Source organism: Pogoniulus pusillus, chromosome 8, assembly GCF_015220805.1.
Source record: "Pogoniulus pusillus isolate bPogPus1 chromosome 8, bPogPus1.pri, whole genome shotgun sequence".
Taxonomy (NCBI): Eukaryota; Metazoa; Chordata; class Aves; order Piciformes; family Lybiidae; genus Pogoniulus; species Pogoniulus pusillus.
In genome coordinates, this window is record NC_087271.1 from 11830534 (window position 1) to 11850180 (window position 19647).

General features: G+C 55.9%; 3 protein-coding genes across 5 annotated transcripts; 1 reads left to right on the forward strand and 2 right to left on the reverse strand.

The window, feature by feature from the left end:
• Positions 1 to 1870: 1870 nt before the first annotated feature.
• LOC135177364 (flavin-containing monooxygenase 5-like) lies at positions 1871 to 6360 on the reverse strand. The gene is made up of 9 exons (XM_064147230.1): positions 6240 to 6360; positions 5674 to 5858; positions 5287 to 5475; positions 5038 to 5200; positions 4653 to 4795; positions 4059 to 4258; positions 3339 to 3688; positions 2931 to 3003; positions 1871 to 2683 (listed from the first exon to the last, which is right to left on the reverse strand). Exons 2-9 carry the CDS (start codon positions 5803 to 5805, stop codon positions 2338 to 2340), a joined length of 1596 nt encoding a protein of 531 aa, XP_064003300.1. The 5' UTR covers positions 5806 to 5858; positions 6240 to 6360; the 3' UTR covers positions 1871 to 2337.
• Positions 6361 to 8707: 2347 nt separating this feature from the next.
• PLPP6 (phospholipid phosphatase 6) lies at positions 8708 to 12236 on the reverse strand. The gene is made up of 3 exons (XM_064147232.1): positions 12076 to 12236; positions 11409 to 11842; positions 8708 to 9604 (listed from the first exon to the last, which is right to left on the reverse strand). The coding sequence occupies exons 2-3, from the start codon at positions 11824 to 11826 to the stop codon at positions 9234 to 9236; spliced, it is 789 nt and encodes a 262-aa protein (XP_064003302.1). The 5' UTR covers positions 11827 to 11842; positions 12076 to 12236; the 3' UTR covers positions 8708 to 9233.
• Positions 12237 to 12444: 208 nt separating this feature from the next.
• Positions 12445 to 17440, forward strand: FAM78B (family with sequence similarity 78 member B). 3 transcript variants are annotated; one of them, XR_010303045.1, is made up of 3 exons: positions 12445 to 12723; positions 13795 to 14369; positions 14599 to 14679. XR_010303045.1 is itself a non-coding variant. In XM_064147235.1 (2 exons), exon 2 carries the CDS (start codon positions 13943 to 13945, stop codon positions 14315 to 14317), a length of 375 nt encoding a protein of 124 aa, XP_064003305.1. In that variant the 5' UTR covers positions 12445 to 12772; positions 13795 to 13942; the 3' UTR covers positions 14318 to 17440. The 3 variants fall into 3 exon arrangements, 2 of the variants coding, with proteins under 2 accessions (XP_064003305.1, XP_064003304.1); XM_064147235.1 differs by having other exon boundaries at positions 12445 to 12772; positions 13795 to 17440; XM_064147234.1 differs by having other exon boundaries at positions 13795 to 17440.
• The last annotated feature ends 2207 nt before the right edge of the window (positions 17441 to 19647 follow it).

Consider the following 19647-nt stretch of genomic DNA (forward strand, 5'->3'; position numbering starts at 1 on the left):
CTTTATCAGTGATCTGGATGAAGGATTGAGGCTACTCTAAGTACATTTGCAGCTGACAGTAAGCTGGGCAGGAGTGGCAATCTGCTTGAGGGTAGAAAAGCTCTACAGAGGGTTCTGGACAGGCTGGATCAATGGGCTGAGGCAAATGGCACGAGGTTCAACAAAGCTGGGTGCTGGGTCCTGCACTTGGGTCACAACAACCCTGTGCAGGCTGGGACGGAGTGGCTGGAAAGCTGCCTCATGGAAAAGCACCTTGGCATGTTGGTCAACAGCTGTCTGAACATGAGCCAACAGTGTGCTCAGGTGGCCAGGGAGGCCAAGAGCCTGTGTCAGAAACTGTGTGACCAGCAGGACCAGGGAAGCAATCATGCCCCTGTACTTGGCACTGGTGAAGCCACACCTTGAATATTGTGTTCAGTTTTGGGCAACCCACTACAAGAAACACATTTTGGTGCTGGAACACACCTAAAGAAGGGCAGCAAACCTGGCGAAGGGTCCTGAGAACAACTTCTGTTAGGAGTGTTTGAGGCAACTGAGGCTATTAAGTCTGGAGAAAAGGAGGCTCAGGGGAGATCTTATCACTCTCTACAACTACCTGAAAGCAGGTCTTAGCAAGTTGGATGCTGGCTAATTCTGCCAACAAACAAGAGGTAGGACAAGAGGAATGGCCTCAGATTGTGCCAGCGAAGGTTTAGATTTGACGCTAGAGAAGATTTCTTCACTGAAAGCCCTCCCTGGGCTGCCCAGGGAGGTGGTGGAGTCACTGTCCCTGGAAGTATTTAAAAGACATGTATCTGGCACTTGGGAACATGGTTGAGGATTGATCTATGAAATATGAAGTTGGACTTGATGATCTTACAGGTCTCTTCCAACCAAAAAGACTTTGTGATTCTGTGTAGTTGGGGAAGTCCTTGAGGGTAGGGATCTCACCAAAGCACATCATCTCCTTAGAGAAATTGGTGAGAGGAGTAGATGCTGCCACAGCCCTCCCCGGGGTGCTCCTGTGGGAGTGGGACACAGCTTGGCCCTGCCTGGCACCTTGGCATACTTACTGGTTCAGTATTAGATCACAAGTGGTTGTAGCACCTGTCACTGTCCCCAGCACCCTCCTGTGGGTGTGACTGACCACCTCACAGGGAAAAGGAAACTCTGGGTTGGCAGGAGGTGGCATCTTGTGCTTCAGTTTCCCTGCTCCCACCCCGGCCTCAGTGGTGTGCAGAGCCTGGTGGGTTACAACAATGGACACTCAGTACTGCTCATGTGGGAATCATCATCCCTGTGCTTTCTGTGGGTGACTGAGCTTAGCTGGGGTGTTACAAGATATACTTATTCTAGACATGATCTACAGGTTCTCCTACCTTCACAATACTCTCCTGCCCACGCCTACCCTCCCCAAGGGGCTCATTAGGTTGTGTAAGTGCTTAACGATGCTGATGCTGCCCAGGGACTCCCTGGGTGTGGTGGCCAAGATGTGGCCATGGTCCAGATTTTGTCTGGTCATGGTGTGAAAAGCAATATCGAGGAGGTGCTCAGCTCACTGTCATCTGGAAGCCATGCCAGCTTTGGTGTGTGGTGGCCAGGACCCCTTGTCACCACTCTGGGTCCATGACCCACACAGCAGTCCTCTACAGGGGCTGTGTGCAGGTGACAAGGGTAGCACAAAGCCACTTTGCTGTGACCACCATGACCTGGCCTGGTGGCACATGCCCTAGGCAAAGCTGCCTTGCTGTGGCCCACACGTGTCTGTGTGTTCATGCGTGTGTGCACACGTGTGTGTGCACGCAGCCCACTGACATGGCCACAAACCCATGTGCACCCCCCTTGCATGCAGGGGGATGTGGTGGTGTCAGTAACGGGACAGACACGTGGCTCAATTTCATATGCTTTTATCCAGTTAGGAGGTCTGCTGTGCCTTTGCCACTTAGTTCTTGCATGAGTGTGCCAGGGGTGACATGGCTGGGTTACAGGTGACAGAAAAGCCCAGCATGTCCCTGCTGGGTCAGAAGCGCTGGATTTTACCTGCTGGATGAACAGGTTTCCTCTTCTGTTCCCAGTGGAGGCTCCCCAGTGGGGAGCACCCAGTGGAGGACCCAGGTGCTCCAGGAGGGTCCCCTGGAGGCACCCAGGGGGAAGGTGCAGAGCAGACACGGAGGTGTTATTTCAGCAGCCAGGGAGGCTATGTGCATCCCAAGCTCACAGTGTGGCTGCAGCAGGGCATTGCTGGGCAGGAGTAAGGCTCTTGCCAGCACTGTGGTGCACAGGGTGCCATGGAGCGGGGTGTGGCAGGCCAGCCCCCTGGCACATCTCAAAGCTGCCCTTCCCACACCTGTAGGGCACCTACAAGTAAGCAAAAATGATGGCGAGGACAACCACGGCCCCAGCCAGTTTGAAAATGAGAGGCATAGTGGAGGTCGAGGGGTGATCCTCCACGGGCCGCGTCTGCAGGGGCTTGATGACACGCTGCCACTGGGTGAGGATGGCCTCCCTGGCACCTGCCCACTTGCCTGGGCCCTGCAGGCGGTACTGGTAGGGTGTGCAGGGCCCAAAGGCCACCTCCAGTGCCAGCTTGGGGTCAGTGAGGAAGAGAGTGAGCAGGTTGGGCTTGACCCCCACCTGGCAGGCGAGCTCATCCATGTAGGGGATGTAATCCACCTGGATGGTGTGCCGCTGGCTCTTCACGTACCTGTGGGCAGGAAGGGCAGGCTGGTGCTAGAAGAAGAGCTGGCAGATGCCCAATGTGCTGGCAAGGTGGTATTGGATGACCATTGGGCAAGGATCACTGGGGTGAGTGGGGGTGGTGCTGCCAAGCACATTGTTGATATTTGTTGACATGGTTAGGTGTGCCAAGATGCAGCCAGAGAACAGGAAAAGTGCCCAACGAGCAGCCATGCCTAGACTAACCACCACCCTGTTCCCGAGGAGGTTCTTACCGCTTTGCCATCGCTTCTTTCTTCTGCTGGATGTCAGCTTCCATGTTGTGCCGTGGAGGCAGCTTGTTCAGCCCTAGGGAAGATGAGCCAACAGTGGCCACTGTGGTGATGCTCTTGTCTGGGTGCTGTGTCCCTACCGTCACCACCACAGCAGGGGGTCTGGCACCTGAGGCATGTCCAAGCTCCTTGGGATGCAAAGGAGCATACAATGGAGCTCAGGTACAGATGTCCCTGTGCTGCTCAGGCTAAAGCCTGGCTAACCACAATGGCTGTAAGGTGGAAATGTCATTGTTCACAGCCAGGATGGTACAGCTGGCTGCTGCCTCCCAAATACAGCTGGGCATCACTGCCCTGGGGTTGGGAGCACATGTTCAGGCTGCAGCCACAGGAGAGGTTTGCCTCACTTACCCTTGAAGACACGGGTAGCCCAGCGACACTGGAGCTCAGAGATGGGCATGATAGCCCCCAGAGGCTGGATGAGGCCAATGAAAGCCAGTGTTGGCTTCTCCAGGTCAGGGGGGAACATGAATTTGTAGAGGGAGATCTGGTTCTCCACCACCTTCACACAGCCCTCAAGAAAGGGGAAGGAGAAGCTGTATCCTGTGGCAAAGACCACAGCATCAATCTCTTCCCTGGTGCCATCTTCAAAGATGACAGATGTCTCCGTGAACTCCTTGATGTTTGGCTTCACCTGCACCCTGCCCGAAATGATGCGGTTGGGCAGGTCGTCATTGACAGTTGGGTGCTGGTCAAAAACCCTGGAAGATAAAAGGAACCTTCAGGGCAGTGGGGTGGAGCATCCTGGCTCTGTCCTGCTGCAGCCACTACTCTGTGCTCTGGGGATGTTTGTCCCCAGTGATGCTTAGCACCAGGAATTCTCATTGCCAGTAGAGTTAGTCCCTTAGGGATGCTCAGCAGTTGTCACTGCACTGATGCCACCAAGGGTCCATGGAAGGCATAGTGGCTCCTTTGAGCATTGACTGAGCACAACACAGCTGAGAACTAGGTTTATGAGGCTGGTGCCTTGACCCCAACATAAGCACAGGGAGTGAGGAGATGCCTGAGCAGGGCAAGACATGGGAAGTGGGCAGAAGATCCCACACAGTCAAGTGGAGCATTTGCTGGTACCTGTGCTTTGGCTTCAGGCCGTAGTGTGAGTGGTCAAACCTGGCATTCAGTTGCTTCTCCATGATGCTGCTCACCATGGATGAGCTCAGTAGGTCCTTCAAGAATGTCTTCATGCGGGTGGTGAAGATTATGTCTAAGGGATAGCCCTGATCTCCAACACGGTTGAGGATCCATGCACCCCGGCGGGTGCTGAGGAAGACCTGGGCAAGGAAATAAGCATTGCCTCCTGAGGGCTGTGATGGTCCTGAGAGGGCTGACAATGGGGAGACACATCTTTGCCCTGGGATCACTCCTCTTTGTGCTGCTGCAATGCTTGACAAAGACCCAGAGGGCAAAGAGAGATGGTGGCTGATGCCCAGCAGGGAGGGGTGGGGAAGAACCACAAAGGCATCCCCCAGTAAGGTACTCAGGGCTGGAAACAGAAGTATCTGTAGGGGATCAAGTCTCAACTGCCACCATTGCCTGGCGGTTGGGATTGGTGGGTGCTGGCACTGTCAAACACAGCAAGTGATGGGATGGAGCCATGGCTGTGCCAGCTGTTGGGGTCATCATGGAACTAGCAATGCTCACTGGGACCCAGGTTCTGCTGCTCACCTGCTTGGCTGCTTGGCTGATCTCCACAGCCAGGTCTGAACCCGAATTCCCAATCCCGACGACAACAACTGTCTTGTCCGTGAAATCCCGAGAGTCCTTGTAATCTCGGCTGTGGAGGTAGCGGCCCTTGAACTTCTTGATTCCTGTGGGCAGGGAGGAAGGATGCTTGGCGTTCTGCTGCTGGGCTGAGGGACACCTCCCCACAGACTGAAGTGAGGACATTCCCTGGCCGTGCTAGACACCGCCTGTGAAGCTTTGAAGCACACTTGGAGCAAAAGCAAGGCAGAGAAATGCTGGAGACAGGAGAAAGAGCATCTTGGAGTAGAGAGACCACCACAGCCAAGCTTTCTGGGGTCTCTCCTCATGTCAGGGTGGAACGCAGTACCTGGGAAGGTGCTGAGTGGGAGGTGTGCCTCGGTGTGGTGCCCGGTGCACACCAGCACAGCATCGAAGACAGATGCCTCCTGCTTCCCCTCGCTCTCAGTCACCACATCCCACTGGCCCGTGGTGGCGAAGTCGGGGCGCTTGGACACACGGCACACGCTGGTCTGGGCACAGGGAGAGTAAGAGTCAGGCACCCTGCACCCCCCAGCCTCATTGCTGCTGCTTCCCCCCAGTCTCCCACAGCTTTCACCTTGAAGCGAATGTGGCGGAGCAGGTCGAAGTGCTGGGCATACATGCGGAAGTACTCCATGATCTTGGAGTTGTGCATGTAGTTAGGGAAGTCCTCGGGGATGGGGAAGTCACTGAAGCACATCATCTCCTTGGAAGTGTTGATGATGACAGAGCGGTAGATGCTGGCACGTCCCTCCTCGGGTTGCTCCTGGAGTAGAGCACAGCTCAGCACTGGCCAGGGACAATGACTGGGAGGGATGGCTGGGACTGATGTAATGGCCCTTTGAATGGAGCCCCTGCCCTCAGCCTGCTCCCCAGCACCCTGCCATGGCTGATTGTGTGCCACCCCACTAGCTGCCTCTCATGTGGCTGCCATTGTGCAGGACATGTGGCTTGCAGGGCTTACCTCAAACCTCCACAGCCCTCCGATGTCTCTGGTCCTCTCGAAGCAGATAGGCTCCAGTCCCTCTTGAAGGCAGGCTTTGATGGCACACAGCCCACTGCTGCCTCCTCCAATGATGGCCACCCTCTTTGCCATGCCTGGGGACAGTGCTGGACAGCGGGGCTGAGGTGCTATACAAAATTTTGGCCCTGTGCACCAAAATGGTTGCAAACTGAGAAGCAGCCCCCCCCGAAGTTTGTTTAGGAATGTGAGGCAATTGCTGTCCCTGCCCCTGCAGGGACCTGCCCGGCGCTGGGGTTTTGCACCATCCCTATGTTGCCTCTGGACACCGCGGGGAGAAATGCTACCGGGTGCCAAGAAGCCTTGAAATCTCTCTGCCCATGCCAAGTCTGGGCGATGGAGACATGCCAGGCCGCCGTGCTCTGCCTTGGCGACTGATGGCTCCCTCCCAGGTAGGCGATGTCCCCTCTTGCCTGCCCTTTGCCCTCTCCCTTCCCCACAGAGATGCCCATCGTGCTACCCCAGTGCCCGCTGCCTGCCAGCAGACCATGGGGCCACCTTTAACCGACCTGTGGCTGTGGGGAGGCTGGCCCGGGGAAGGCTGGCAGCAGGCGGGGAGCCGCGCAGAGGTCTCTACTCGTCTGCCCCGACCTGCGCTGCCGGACGGGTGCCTGGCTGCGGGTGCGCGGGGTGGCGAGCGGCTCCTGCCCTGCGTCACTCCTCCCACGGGGCTGGGACGGGAAGGCAGCTGACTCCCGGCCCTCCGTCTGCCTTTTCCGGCAGCGGCTCTCGCCATGGCCTCGGATGGTGGCTGAGGAGCCGTCCCAGTGCCCTTGCTGGAGCCCCGTGTGGGGATAGTGCAGGGATATGGGGTTGCAGGAGAGACAGAGGCGCAGGCGATCTCCGCGCACCGTGTGTGAACAAATGCTGTTCTCGAACTTTAATCTCGGGGATCATCAGGATTAGCCCAGCCCTGCTTATGCCTGCACCTGAGGCATTCTCCAGCACTACATTGCCCACATCCATTCTGCCCTTAGGCTGCTTATGTCAGCACAGTGTGCCCAGGACCTTGGTGCAAGGAGCACTGTGCTGCTAAGGTGTTGCTGCTGCTGGGATGGTGGAACAAGTTAGGAAAATGTTCTCCCCAGCATCAGGAGCCACAGACTAGGTGGCTCTGGAGCATACCACTGTCTCCTGTCACACTTGAAACTAGACAGCCCCTGGAAATTTTGCTCTCCCACGTTGAGGGAGCTTCACCTCAGAGCCAAGCAAAGCACAGGGCTAGGGAGGAGCCAAGCTCTGAAGATTATATGGTTTTAACCTTTAAAACCACATAGCATGTTTGCAGTAAATATAATAAAGCTCTTTCTGTCCCTCACTGTTGACAAGAACTGCTCTCTGCACAAGAGAGAGGCACTGGGCTGCCAGCCCGTGCTCTGTCCCTGCTTGCAGAAAAGCATCATAAACACATCTTACCAGGAAAAGGGATCGGCACGGGACAGCGAGGAAGCAGCACTGGCAGCACTACCCTCTTTGCCTCACTCTCAGCTGGCTTCCGGCTCTTTTGCAAGCTCTGCAGGGGTTGCCCAAGGCCTTCTCCCAGTTCTCAGCCCTTCTGCTGTGCTATAAAACCTCTGCACAGGTCCAGGACTTTGCCCCCACTGTGCTTTGGTTCATGGCCTGGCCAAACTTGATGAGGCAGTGAGGCATAGGTGATTGCAGGAGTGCACCAGGATCAAGCCATGGCACTCTGGTCAGGATTGGCTTGGGACATCTGTGGGAAAACCATATTTGACAGGCACCCAGGATGTGGAGTGTGGTGGGCAGTGCATGTAGACATGTCTGTTCAGGGCTTCTGGAGTGGGCAGAGGTGCTGGAGGACAAGTCAAGTGAAAGCACCCGTCTCCTCCTTCCTATCAGCAGGCTGGCACCTGTGCTTGGAGGACCAGTGACACACGGCCTACAGTAGTAGAAGAGCTAAGATACTTCAGCACAGCTCAACAAGCCCTGATAACCCCAAACCCTGACCACACCTGAATGCCACACCTGAGTGTCATGCCTGTCAATGATCCTGCAGCCACCGCAGACCTTGCCTCTGCCTCGGGGTGGGAGACCTGTTTGGGATGTCTGCATACACATTCGCAACTTGCCCTGCCAGCTACCAGGCACATGGTGAAAACCAAGGGATTTTGTTTTAGGCCAGCAGGTACCTTCATCCTGCCAATGGGTCAGGGCTTGGCTGTCACATCAGGGATGTTCATTTCAGCCCCTGTATGGCAGACACAGATGGGGTGGTTGTACCAGCAGCCCTCAGGCCACTCCGGCACACTTCAACCAGAGCAGCAGCCACTTAGCCACTGCCTGTTTTTCATGAGACTTAACCCATATTATTCAGGCCCTGAGTGCATGAGCAGACCATGAGGTGCTTCACCTGGGCCAAATCATCCCCCCACATGCTGGGAGCACTATTTGAGCTCAGTACCGAGCCCTTGCTCTCTGCCTGACTGTGGTTCCTGTTGCTGTGGATTCTGTTTTTCTGGTTCAGTCGCAGCACTGACTCATTACAGAGGCTCTTCATGATCCCCTCCTGCCAAGGACAAGCAGTCCTCCGCACAAAGCAGGCTGCCAGGAGCAATGGAGGCAGGATGGGAAAGCCAGCCTGCTGGGAGCACAGGGAGCTGTGGCAGTGGCTGTCAGATCCAGGGTTTCTTGCTGCAGGAAGTGCAGGTAAGGGTCAGCTTCCTGCAGGGAAGGGGCTCACTCTGCAGCACACTGTCAGCAGCACTGGTAACTGCTGTGGATGCACTGTACCCCTGGGACACCAAGAGTCCTGTAGAGGGGAAAAGAAACTGGGAAGCTCTGCACAGGGGGCTCAGGAGCAGGCTGTTGCTGGGAATTGCTTCCCATGTTATGTGCTGTTCTGGTGATGGCATGGGTGGACCTAAGCCTTGGTTGCACCATCCTTTTTTCATGGCATTGGGAGCCAGGTGCCTCTGCCTTCCTTGTTTACTTTAAATCAATAGCAATACAGAAGAGATGCATTGCTTAAGAAGGCAAAGCTCTTTATAAACCCAAGACAGACCCCAGTGAGTCTCCTCCAGGCAAACACAGAGCAGGCTGTGCAGGGCATATGACACTGACACAGTCAGTGTATTTACAACACACAAATACACAGGTGACTGGAGAGAAATCTCTGCAAAGCTACAGCTACTACAAACACCATGGGTTAATGCAGCAGGTACCCAGCAAGAGCATGCAGATTCACAGTATCAGCAGTGAGCTGCCAGATGGATGTGCTGAGGCCTTCCTGGACTCTGCAGGGCCTCCTTTTTCATGGGAGAACAATCAATGCAGCTGCTTGGGCCTTTCTGACAGCTCATCAAGAGGGCAAGACAGCACCAAATGTCCTAAGTGTGGGCCCAGAAGCCTGCAGCACCACTAGTGTTGAAGTCTTGGCTGAACAGATGGGGGTCTTAGGATGAGAAATCGAGTTCCATTATCCTCTCCTTGTGCGTGCTTAGAAAGCCAGGCGCATGCCTCCTCCTTTGGGCGGTACCCAGCCATCAGTGGCTCCAGAGCGCAAAGAGGGCAGGTGCGCTGAGTGGGGACAGCCAGCAGTACTCCACCACGCTGTACAGGGCGTAGCCCAGCACCAAACCGAAGAGCACGTCCGTCATGTTGTGCCTGCCCAGCATCACCCTTGAGATGCTGACGATGAGAGCCCAGAGCACCACCAGGACCCGCAGCGGGACGGCGAGCACCAGGTGGCGCAGCACGAAGCGGCAGACGAGGGCGGCTCTGGTGGCGTGGCCCGACGGGAAGGAGTACTTGTCCACCGAGATGGTGACGAACATGTCCATCTTGTTGTGAGTGGGTCGCCGCCGCTTGACCAGCCCTTTCACCACTGCCACCAGCACGAGGTCCAGCAGCAGTGCTAAGAAACAGTAACAGCGAATGAGCAAGGGCTGTGTATACGTTGGTCTTCTCTCCCCACCCCCTCCCACGGAACACAAGGCAATAAGCAAAGCAAAGCTGTTAGCTAAGAAAGGGCTTGGCTACTAAACTCTGCTAAGAGAAGGCAGCGTTGCCCACGGCTCCAGCGCCCAGGTAGGCACATTCACCCAGTGCTCTGCCTTCTCCAGCATGAGCACATCTTCAGTCTCTGCTCCTGTAGCACACAGCCCTCAGCCAACACCAGGCTCAACCTATCACAGATCTCTGCACTCAAAGGGATGACCCTTAATGTGAAGGCAACAGAGAGGTTAATAGTCCCCACAGCTCCCTTCCCGAGAGCTCCTGCTAACTCAGCACTGCCTTGCCTACCTTCATGGCTGAGGGTCAAACTGCGCTGAGTGAATGATTGACCCACCTCATTTCTGCCAGAGCTCTGTAATAGGGGCTCTGAGCTGGTGTGGTGCCAGAGCTCCTGCTGTCTGGCTTCTCCCTGCTGCTGCGGGGATTAACCATAAAGTGAACTACATTGTGGTTTTCAGGAGCTGAATACAGGATGATTTAATAACAGTGGCTTGTCCCTGGGGGAGCTAAAGGCTGTTGTGGCAGAAATCAAAAGCAGGACGCTTCTCCGAAGCGTTCAGCCAGCATTTGGCAAGAGCAGCTTCTCATGTAGGGCAGGCTGTGTTTTCTTGCTTTCTCCATCCCTGCTAGCTCAACACTTACTGCCAGAGCTACTTCTTCCAAGGAAATCTTGTGGGAGACCACAGCTTTCTCTTGTCCTAAGACTTGCTTCTGGACATCAAATCTTTTGGTCATTTCAGTTCATTCCCGTAGGTTAATCATTTAAGAACAGTATTGTGTGCGTGTGTTTTTTCCCCACCAAGTTCAATTGTTTGTTTGTTTGTTTGTTTTTTTCTCTCCCACATATGGCTTGGGAGATTCAGCAGGGACATTAGGGACAGTTTGTCCCCACAAAAATGCTACAACCCTGGGACAGAGCTCCAGAGAAGTAGGTGGCTGGACAAGAGCCTAGCACTGGGACAGAGGTTATGCTGAAGGCCTCTCCATCCATTGTGGAACTGTAGTTTAACCATGTGCTGCTAGAAAAGAAAAGTGCACAACCCCACGTTTCTCACCGAGCAGATTTCAATTCAAGGGCTAATTGGTGAGGTACCAATTATTTTCAACTTAATGAAACAGTAAGAACTAGGAACCTGGTGAGGTCTTTTGTTTTGGAGCTGGTACAGTTTCCAAATGAGCAAAACCGAAGTATCTAACTATGCCTAATAAGACAGAATGCTGGGGGAAGGGGAGGGGCAGATATTACACCACACAAGATCAAAATGTGTGTTTTAAACCCATTTTTTCTCACAGGCTGTCAGAGATCTATCTGCCTGCAGGGAGCTCAAGGGTGTGCCTGAGCAGCTTTTCAGGAAATGGGCTGTTGTCTCAGCTGCACCTGGAATGTGCAGTTCTCATAAAGGCAAGAACTAAAAGAGAGTTCAACTCCCTGAAAGCTTTCTGCAGCTGCAAAAGCAATTTAGCTGTCTGGAGTTTCACTGTGTGCACGGTTGGAGCTATGCCACCTGAGCCATATCCATGCCACCACACTCGCCACCTGCAGTGTTACTTGCTTTGGTACGAGGCACTGCAGCTGAGCCTGAACCAACTACTCAAAATCATCTGGCTCCCTGGGGGCTGTAGGAGGCTGTGGTTTACTCAGATTCTCCCAGTCTTTCGACCCTCACCCTCCCACCTTGGCTCCTGCCTGCCCCCATCCTCACCGAAGAGCAAGTTGAGCAGCACTTCCCTGGCCGCGGAGCTGTCGCTCTGGCAGAGCCCACAGAAGGTGCCGAGCAGCCAGGGGATGCCGTGCCCAGAAACCTCGATGACCTTCATGAGGGGGCGTGCGCTGCCCCAGGCCGAGTTCTCTCCAGCGCAGACGCCCAGGCGCTTGGAGGCCCAGAGGTCGATGGCGAGCAGGGAGCTGAGGGCAATGCCCAGGAAGGAGGGGTTGAGTTTCATGCAGTCCTCCTCGGGCAGCGGGCCCGCCGTGGAGTTACTCGACTCCCTGCGGCGCGATGGGCTGTCCGGGACGCTGGCGCTGCGCTGGCTTACGAGGGACAGGAACTCCAGACGGTTGCTGCTACCGCTGCTGCTGCTGCCGCTGCGTCGCTCACGGCTGCTCCGGGGACTCGGCATGGCGACAGATGGTGACCTGGGAGAGGTGGGGGCCTGTCACCGGCTGCTCTGACACGGGGACCCTACATGCGACTCCGTGCCCGGGCCTCCTTCTCCTCCTCCTCACAGTCTGATACGGGTCCCGCTGTCCGCAACCCCCGACACCCCAGCTTCCCTCTGCCGCAGCGCCAGAGCTCAGTCGCCCCCTGCCAAGGGCGCCCCCGGGTGCTGGACGCCCACGCTCCCCCCGTACCCCAGCTCCCCCAGTACCGAGCAGCCCCGCTCTTCCTCTTCCGCCGCCCCCCGTGACGCCGCCGGTTGCCATGGACGCACGACGCCTCACAGCGGGGTTGCGACGCCCCCTGACGGCAAGGAGGACCCCTCAGCCTTCTGCCCGCCGCGCCTCCGGGGCAGGGCTCCGCGGGCTCGCCCCGCCTTTCCCCAGGCCCGGCCGGCGTACGGCAGCCGCCGAGGGCCTGAAGAGGCGCGGCGGCGGCACGCCGCCTTCGCCCTGCCGGCGCCGGTGCGGGCACCGGTGTGCGGGCGGCGATGCGCGGCGGCGGCGGAGGCGGCGGCAGGCGGGCGGCGGCGGGACGGGCCGCCCCCCCGGCCCCGCGGCTCGGCGGCGGCGGGTGATAACGCCTCGGCGGCGGCGATGGGGTGCCTGCAGAGCGTGGCCTGCAAGGCGCGGGTGCGCCGCGAGCAGATCGTGGTGTCGGACGTGTCGGCCACTATCGAGCCGGCGGCCACCGCTATCGAGGAGAGCTCGCCGGTGGTGCTGCGGTACCGCACGCCCTACTTCCGCGCCTCGGCTCGCGTCCTCATGCCACCCATTGCTCGGCGGCACACCTGGGTGGTGGGCTGGATCCAGGCCTGCAACCACATGGAGTTCTACAACACCTACAGCGATCTCGGCGTGTGAGCACGGGCACCGGCACCCTGACACCCGCACCGGGCTGGGGCTGGGGTCGGGATCCGGCACTGGGCGCGGCACCTCGGCTACACTGGGGCGGGAGCGGGGATAGGGGCCTGGAGGCCCTGCGGTGGGCACTAAGTCGGTGTGGGCACCCCTGCACCTGGTGTAGAGGCCCGGCGCCTCCCGGCTGCTGCACCCGCAGGCTCCAGGTACTGCACCTCCACCACGTTTGCACCCACTGCCACGCACGGGTGTCACTTGCACTCCGGTGACCGCTGAGGGCATTGTCCCTGCCCCTTCAGACCTGACCCCACGGCGCTGGCAGTGCTGGCTCCGCTTGTCCCACACCTGTCTCCTGCCGTGGCCGGGTGGCCTGAAGCGCACTCCTTCGAGGGCTTTGCGGCCGCTGTCCCTCACTGAGGAGCGTCTTGTCCAGGTTATGGGCATGGATGGAGCTGGGGGATTTAGTTCCTTGGCTGGCGTTCAAAGGAGGAAGCTCTCATTGCTTGTCAGAAATGGTTACTGGAACCCAGTTTCAACCAAGGCTGAGCACGGGGGTGATTCAAGGGGACACTGAGAGACACAGCTGTTGGCCCTGTTGCTGTGTTTTCTGCTCTCTGTGAGAGGGGCTGGAGGTGACCAGAGAGGTCCATTCTGCACCTCACCGGCAGGCAGTACCCTGGGGTACAAAACCAGGGAATCAGACACGGGCACTGGAGGGCAGACTGCTCTTGCAGCAGGGGCTGCTGAGAGAGTTGGCTACTGTCATAGTCACGGTGCTGCAGCTGGTGGTTGGGGAATGCTGATTAAGCAGAGAGTGTCCCCTGAGAGATGCAGCAACAAGTTTGGGCTCAGTTGGTTTGATTGCAGGTTAATTAAAAGTGTTGTGCTGGCGGAGCAAAGGCTTCGGCTGGTGTGAGAGATGGCACAGAGGAACCAAAGGCAGATTTGTTTTTGAAGGAGGTCCTTGAGAACTTGCTGCAGGCAGGGAGAGGGTCCCTATGTCCCTTGCCTCCCTGTCCCTTGCTGGGCACTGTTGCTGCTAACTTGGCCTTTCTATCCTTGTTCACTAGGTCAAGCTGGGAGCTGCCCGACCTGCGAGAAGGAAGAGTAAAAGCCATTAGTGATTCAGATGGTGTGAGCTACCCTTGGTATGGAAACACCACAGAAACTGTGACCCTGGTTGGCCCCACTAACAAGATCTCCAGGTTCTCGGTGAGCATGAATGACAATTTCTACCCCAGTGTGACATGGGCTGTCCCCGTGAGCAACAGTAACGTGCCGCTGCTGACCAGGATTAAGAGGGACCAGAGTTTTACCACGTGGCTGGTGGCCATGAACACCACCACCAAGGAAAAGATCATCTTGCAGACTATAAAGTGGAGGATGCGAGTGGACATTGAGGTTGACCCCATGCAGCTGCTGGGGCAGCGGGCACGGCTGGTGGGAAGGACTCAGCAGGAGCAGCCCCGGATCCTGAGCAGGATGGAGCCCATCCCACCAAACGCACTAGTGAAACCCAACGCCAACGATGCCCAAGTCCTCATGTGGAGACCCAAGCGAGGACAGCCTATAGTCGTGATACCTCCCAAGTAGAGCGGTGCCGGGGCATGTGCGTGAGGACCTGGGTGCTGCCAGCCTGCTGCAGGTGAATGGGGTTTCTGAGCCAAAGCAGACCTCTGGGGCTCTCCTGCCTTTGTAGCTGTGTTTGGAAACATGGCTTCTCCGTAGTCAGAAAGAGAGCCTGGCTGGCACAGGGGTGCAGAAGAGGGATCGCTGAGCTGGAGGATTTCCCAGGAAGCCGAATCAAGTCCTCCTAAGGGGCTTGTGGCTGGCAAGGAGGCTGCCTAACCTAAACAACTCGTCTTTGCTTGCAGGACAATGCAAGGAGCGCGAGCGCGACTGAACCGTGCCTGCGGCAAATGCTGCTTTCCACCCAATGGAGGTAGAAGTGGAGACCGTGCCTGCAGGACACAGAGGCTCCTGCACTGACCCTTCCCACTGGTGGGGTGTGGGTGTCCCTGTGGTGTCTATAGCTATGCATTTTGGATGGATAATCGACCCCTTGCCCTACCTGCTGGGATGGGAGTGGGGCGAGAGCTGGCAGTGCTGGGGTGCTGGCTGGCACCATTGCCCAGGCAGGGTTTTCCACAGCTGAGGGGGAGCGGGACCTGTTTTGCATGCGTCCGGGTGTGTTTGGAGTAGTTGTGAGTGTAGGAGATGCCATAGCTCTTTTCTGTCTTGGAGTGAGGTATAAGGGCAGGTTAGGTGTCCTTTTTGTTTTAAGGTGCACTGTATCTTTTTTGCAGTTCCTCAGCCTCTTCCCACTCTTCCCCACCCAAATCCCACCGACTCTTCTATTATGGAAGCAAGATCAGTTCTCAGTCAAATGAGAAACTGGGGGCAGTGTCCTTTTACCAGGCCCAGGTGCTTGCTGACTGTATGTGTGGGAGTTACCCAAACTAGCTTGGAGATACCCTTGGGCTCGCATGCTTCCACTGCAGATTCAAATCCCTTGCAAGAGGTTCGGTGCTTATTTTCCATGCAAATGCTGGCTCTTGTGGAGGCTCTTTTCAGCTACCCACGGAGCAGGGTGGCTCCTGACAGGGATGCTGGTGGAGGGGACAGCACACTTTGTGGTCGTTCCTCAGGCTTTGCAGGATTGAGGTCTCCTCTCATTGGATCAGAGGCAGGGATATTAGTAAAATCCGCCTAGGGCAGGGCTGGGTTTGCCTGGGAAGGAGGAGCAAGCTGCCTGCTGCTGCTGCAGGTGCTTGGTTGTAAGGGGATTTTACTTGCCTTCTTGCTCCTTGCTGCCTGAATGTCTGACATCTTGTGGTCTTTGGGACAGTGCAGGGCTGTAGGTGGTCACCTGCAGTTCTCAGTATCTCACCCTTAAGATGCATCAAAGGTGTAAGCCAAGGCTGTGCTGCCAATGCCCCAGGCACCCTGCCACTCCTGAGTGGGTGGCTATGGCTTTTGCTGCTTTATCTGCTCCATCCACCGCCTGCGGCAACTGTGGCTCATGCCCTTGCTTCATGCCGTGGGAGGTCTGTGCTGCCCTGGGGATATAGATAATTTCTGTTGGGAGGGTCCCAATTTCTATTCTGCTGCCAGGAGAGCCTGGGGAGGGTTCCTGTGTTCAGCACTGCTTCTGTGCAAAGCTTCTCCTGCAGTATTGGCATCACTGCCCTCAGCCTGGCTGCTGGGGCACCCAGCCCGTGCTGCTTTACTCCCCATGGTGCGCTGGCATGTGCCCTTGGCAGCACTTCTGCAAAGCTTCTACCATGGCTTGTGCTTTTCCAGGATGGGATGTACCCCCTGGCCCCTGCCGGTGAAGGGGCTCCCCAGATATCTTAGACCAAAAATCCCTGTGGAAGCTCAGTAGTTTGCTGCCGATGAGGTTGTTTTCCCCTCTGGAGCGTTGTGTTTTGATGCCTTGACGCACACCTCCCTGCGCTAGGGCCGGCAGTCCTGCTCCTCCTGCTCAGCCTCACGGCAGGCTGGGAACTTGCTGCTTTCTGTGCCTATGCCTGGGTTTTGCTGGGGACTAGAGCCTTGTGGTGGGAAAGGTTTGGAGGGAGAGGGACCTCTAGTTTTCAGCTTGCTGCTTTTATTTTGTTGGTTTTTTTTTTTTCTGGAGCAAAACTTCTACAGGGAGCTTGCTGGTGTGGGAATATGTCCTGTTCTTGTGAGACTCTGCCCATGGTTTTGTCCTGGTTTGTGGCTGATGGCAGTTTCTGCTGTCACTGATGTTTCATTTCTCAAAAAGCATGTGTGGAAAGGGGTTAGAAACTTTACATACAGTTTTCCTTAATGTTTTGGGGAGGAGGAGGTGGGGGGTAACTACATTTCAGTTTGAAAGGAGGATGTATACTTCTGATCCAGTGAGACAGAAATGTCCTTGGCAGCAGCAGACTTAAAAAGCCAGAGGAAGGAGTTTCCCCAACAAGCAGGTTCTTTCCCTGCTGGGAGAGGAACTTGTGTCCAGAGAGGCTGTGTGAGCCAGCTCTCCAAAATCCACAGGGAAGGGCCAGGACTATGCTTGGGGGCTGTGTGCCAGCCATCAGCCTGGGTAGCTCTTGTGGCACCACCACTGTGCCAGCTGGCTGGGAGAGTGGGGCTGCTGGTGCAGGAAAGCTGTTTAATTTGTTGCCATCTTTTGGGACGTGCTGGCTAGCTGGAGCCTTTGCACATCGTCTGCCACGACACCGGGACAGCAGTCGTCTCCATTTCTGTCCATGTGTGGACACCCACATAGGGAGGTGCTTGCTGCCACCCAGCGCTGGCGTTGGGCTTAGTGCCTGACCTTAGCTGTGTGCCTGAGCTCTCAGGGCTGCTCCAGCCTGCAGGCAGGCTCTGGTTGGACCCTGGGGTCATGCCTGTGTTCACACTTTTAAGGCTTCTGCTGGGTCTGTGTGCCCACTTTTGTCTCTGACAGCTGGATTTGGTGCACTTAAATTGTGTGGGTTGTCTTGTGGGCAGCTTCCCACTAAAAAAAAAAAAAGAAGAAAGGAAAAATAATTGCAATACTTGTTTGCAAACCAAAAGAATTTGCAAACAATGTTTGCAAAGAGTTGTAGGCATTTTGTGTGGTCACCAAAGGTGCACAGTCACAGCTGGGCAGAGGTGCTGGGTCAGTGTCTGCCCAAGCTCAGCAGAGCCTGAGTGGAGGAGGGAAGGGCGGCAGGCAGTGGGTGAGAGCTCCCGTTCATGAGTCCAGGTCATGAGTCATGGGGACCCTGAGCAGGAGCCCTAGCTGCAGAGCCAGGATGAGCATCTGGGGCCCTGGGCTAGGGTTGCACCTGTGGGAAGCCTTCCCTGCACCCCCTTTTGCACCAGCACCCTATGATCTCAGGGAGGGGCAGGTCGTGAAGGTACCCACTTGCACACTGCCCTTGTCCTGAGCCTTGGGGTGCCCCTGTCCTCGGGTCACTTATTTATTAATTTATTTATTTATTTATTTATTTATTGGTATTTTTTGATGGCTGGAATTTGGGGTTTATTTCTGCTGTGTGGTGGGAGCAGCTGGGTCCCCCCCTTGCCCAGCCCTCTGCTTTTTGGGGTGCTGCCACGCACTCGGGAGCACCACTGGGGTGGGGTGCTTGCAGGCCCCTGTGCTGCCATGCCCTTTTGGAGCAGGGATGGAGGGGAGAAGGGAAGGGGAATCACATCAGTGCCTGTCCCCTTCCCACAGAAGCTCTAAGCCCCTGTGCCACTTCCCCCCGCTGTGCTCCCTCGCGTGCCCATCTGTGTTTCTTGACCCAGCCTCCTGGCGGTTCTCTGCTCGGCTCCTGCTGGATTCGCTGTTGCCGGTTCCTGGAGATGGTGAGACGAGCCAGGGTGTGCAGGAGTCGCTGTGGAGGAAAGACCAAACCAGGTATTCTGCTGCCGTGTGGGGAAGATCGGAAGAGGAAAGCTGGTTCTGCAGAGTGCCTTAAACACATCTGACTTTATTGAGTAGGGGGCTTGGACTTGTGTCTCTGGATGTTATTACCAACTCGAACAAATGTTGCATTTCACTTCTCTGGGATTAAAAGAAAACCACTCGAGCTGTACTGGAACCAAACCCTGTGTTTGCTTGAGTCCATCTGGTTGGCTTGCACCTCTGGGGCCATGGTGATGTCAGGGAGTAGGCAGGAATTTGTAGCCTTTTGGTTATCAGCCTCTACCTAGCCTGGAGGTGGGGCCAGCGGCTGCCCCTGCCAGCTTTAAACCTGAGTCTTGTTCCCCACCCCTTCTGAGATACAGGTGGCTTCTCTGGTGTTGCAGAGGTTGTGCTCACCTTGTAGTGCCCCTTCTCTGTGAGGCTGTGTCCTCAAGCTTCTAGAAAACCAGGCAGTTGGTGGGAAAGCTTTGGGCGGGAGGCAGACAGTTCCCTTTCCCATAGGAAACCACATCAAGGCTAGGGCTGGGTGCCGATGGAACAGCAAGAAACCCAGGAAGCTCATGCCAAGCTTGATAAGGCTGAAAAACTACCACAGAAAAAGAGGTATTTTCCCTTTGAGATTGCAGACTGTCTTCTCACTTCTTGCAGAGTGAAAGAGTGGGAACAAAAGTCAACCCAGAGATCAGAGGTTTTCTTCTTAAAGTAAAAAGAATAGATGAGGATAATGCAGGATTTCCTAATGAAGGTTAACTTGAAAGTAATTTGGGGAAAGAGTCCGATATTTACTGTATAGCTCCTGAAGGCAATTAAATGCGAATATATACACTTGTTTTGACAAAGAAAGAGGCGAGCCTGTGTAACACAGCCGTAGTTGGGGAAGGATGTGCCCAGCAGGGTGGCCTGGCCTGAAGAACAGCAGCGACCGCCAGGGGAAACCAGCGGCGCTGCACGTTGTCAGAGTACTGATTGCCACAGCCCAGGTGGGTGTGGGTGCTGCCCTAGGATGAGTCTGTGGGATGCTGAATGGTTCCTCATTGCCATGCAGTGCATTGCTTACCATAGCCATCAGTCCTGCTAGCCCCTGCTTGCTGTAGGTTGTGTCTGTGCCTGGAGCCAGTCCATTTCTGTAGCAGCTGCCCATTGTGTGCATCAGTGATTGTGCTGGGCACTGAAAGATGCTGGCAGACAGCCTGTGAGTGCTTTGGTGAGCAAGTTTCTTTCCTGGTGTTTTAATAAAGCATTGCAAATCTGACAGACCCCCGAGGTGTAGTTGTAAGAGAGCAGGGAGGAGTTCACGTGGATTCTATCACGTCTGCTTATGCCCTGGGAAGCAGCTCAGGACACCCCACATTGCAGCTAACAGCAGACCAGGCTGAGGCATGTTTCCAGAGCAGGCATTTCCTCCTTGCCCTCACCAAGGCTTTGCCATGGACCAGGCACAGCACAACTGCTCTGGGCCCTGCTGCCTTGTCTGACACTATGTGCCCTGGGACAATCTGTTTCCAAAGTGCCTTATGTACAGAGGAAGAACAAGGGC

Excerpts from the sequence above, each read along its gene's own strand:
- LOC135177364 (XM_064147230.1), bottom strand. The coding sequence starts at position 5,805 with ATGGCAAAGAGGGTGGCCATCATTGGAGGAGGCAGCAGTGGGCTGTGT. Across the intron at positions 5,476-5,673 it reads GAGGGCTGTGGAGGTTTGAG|GAGCAACCCGAGGAGGGACG; the intron begins GTAAGCCCTGCA and ends GCTCTACTCCAG. Across the intron at positions 4,259-4,652 it reads TCAGCCAAGCAGCCAAGCAG|GTCTTCCTCAGCACCCGCCG; the intron begins GTGAGCAGCAGA and ends TTCCTTGCCCAG.
- PLPP6 (XM_064147232.1), bottom strand. The coding sequence starts at position 11,826 with ATGCCGAGTCCCCGGAGCAGCCGTGAGCGACGCAGCGGCAGCAGCAGC. Across the intron at positions 9,605-11,408 it reads GCTGCTCAACTTGCTCTTCG|CACTGCTGCTGGACCTCGTG; the intron begins GTGAGGATGGGG and ends ACTGTTTCTTAG.
- FAM78B (XM_064147234.1), top strand. The coding sequence starts at position 12,461 with ATGGGGTGCCTGCAGAGCGTGGCCTGCAAGGCGCGGGTGCGCCGCGAG. Across the intron at positions 12,724-13,794 it reads ACCTACAGCGATCTCGGCGT|GTCAAGCTGGGAGCTGCCCG; the intron begins GTGAGCACGGGC and ends CTTGTTCACTAG.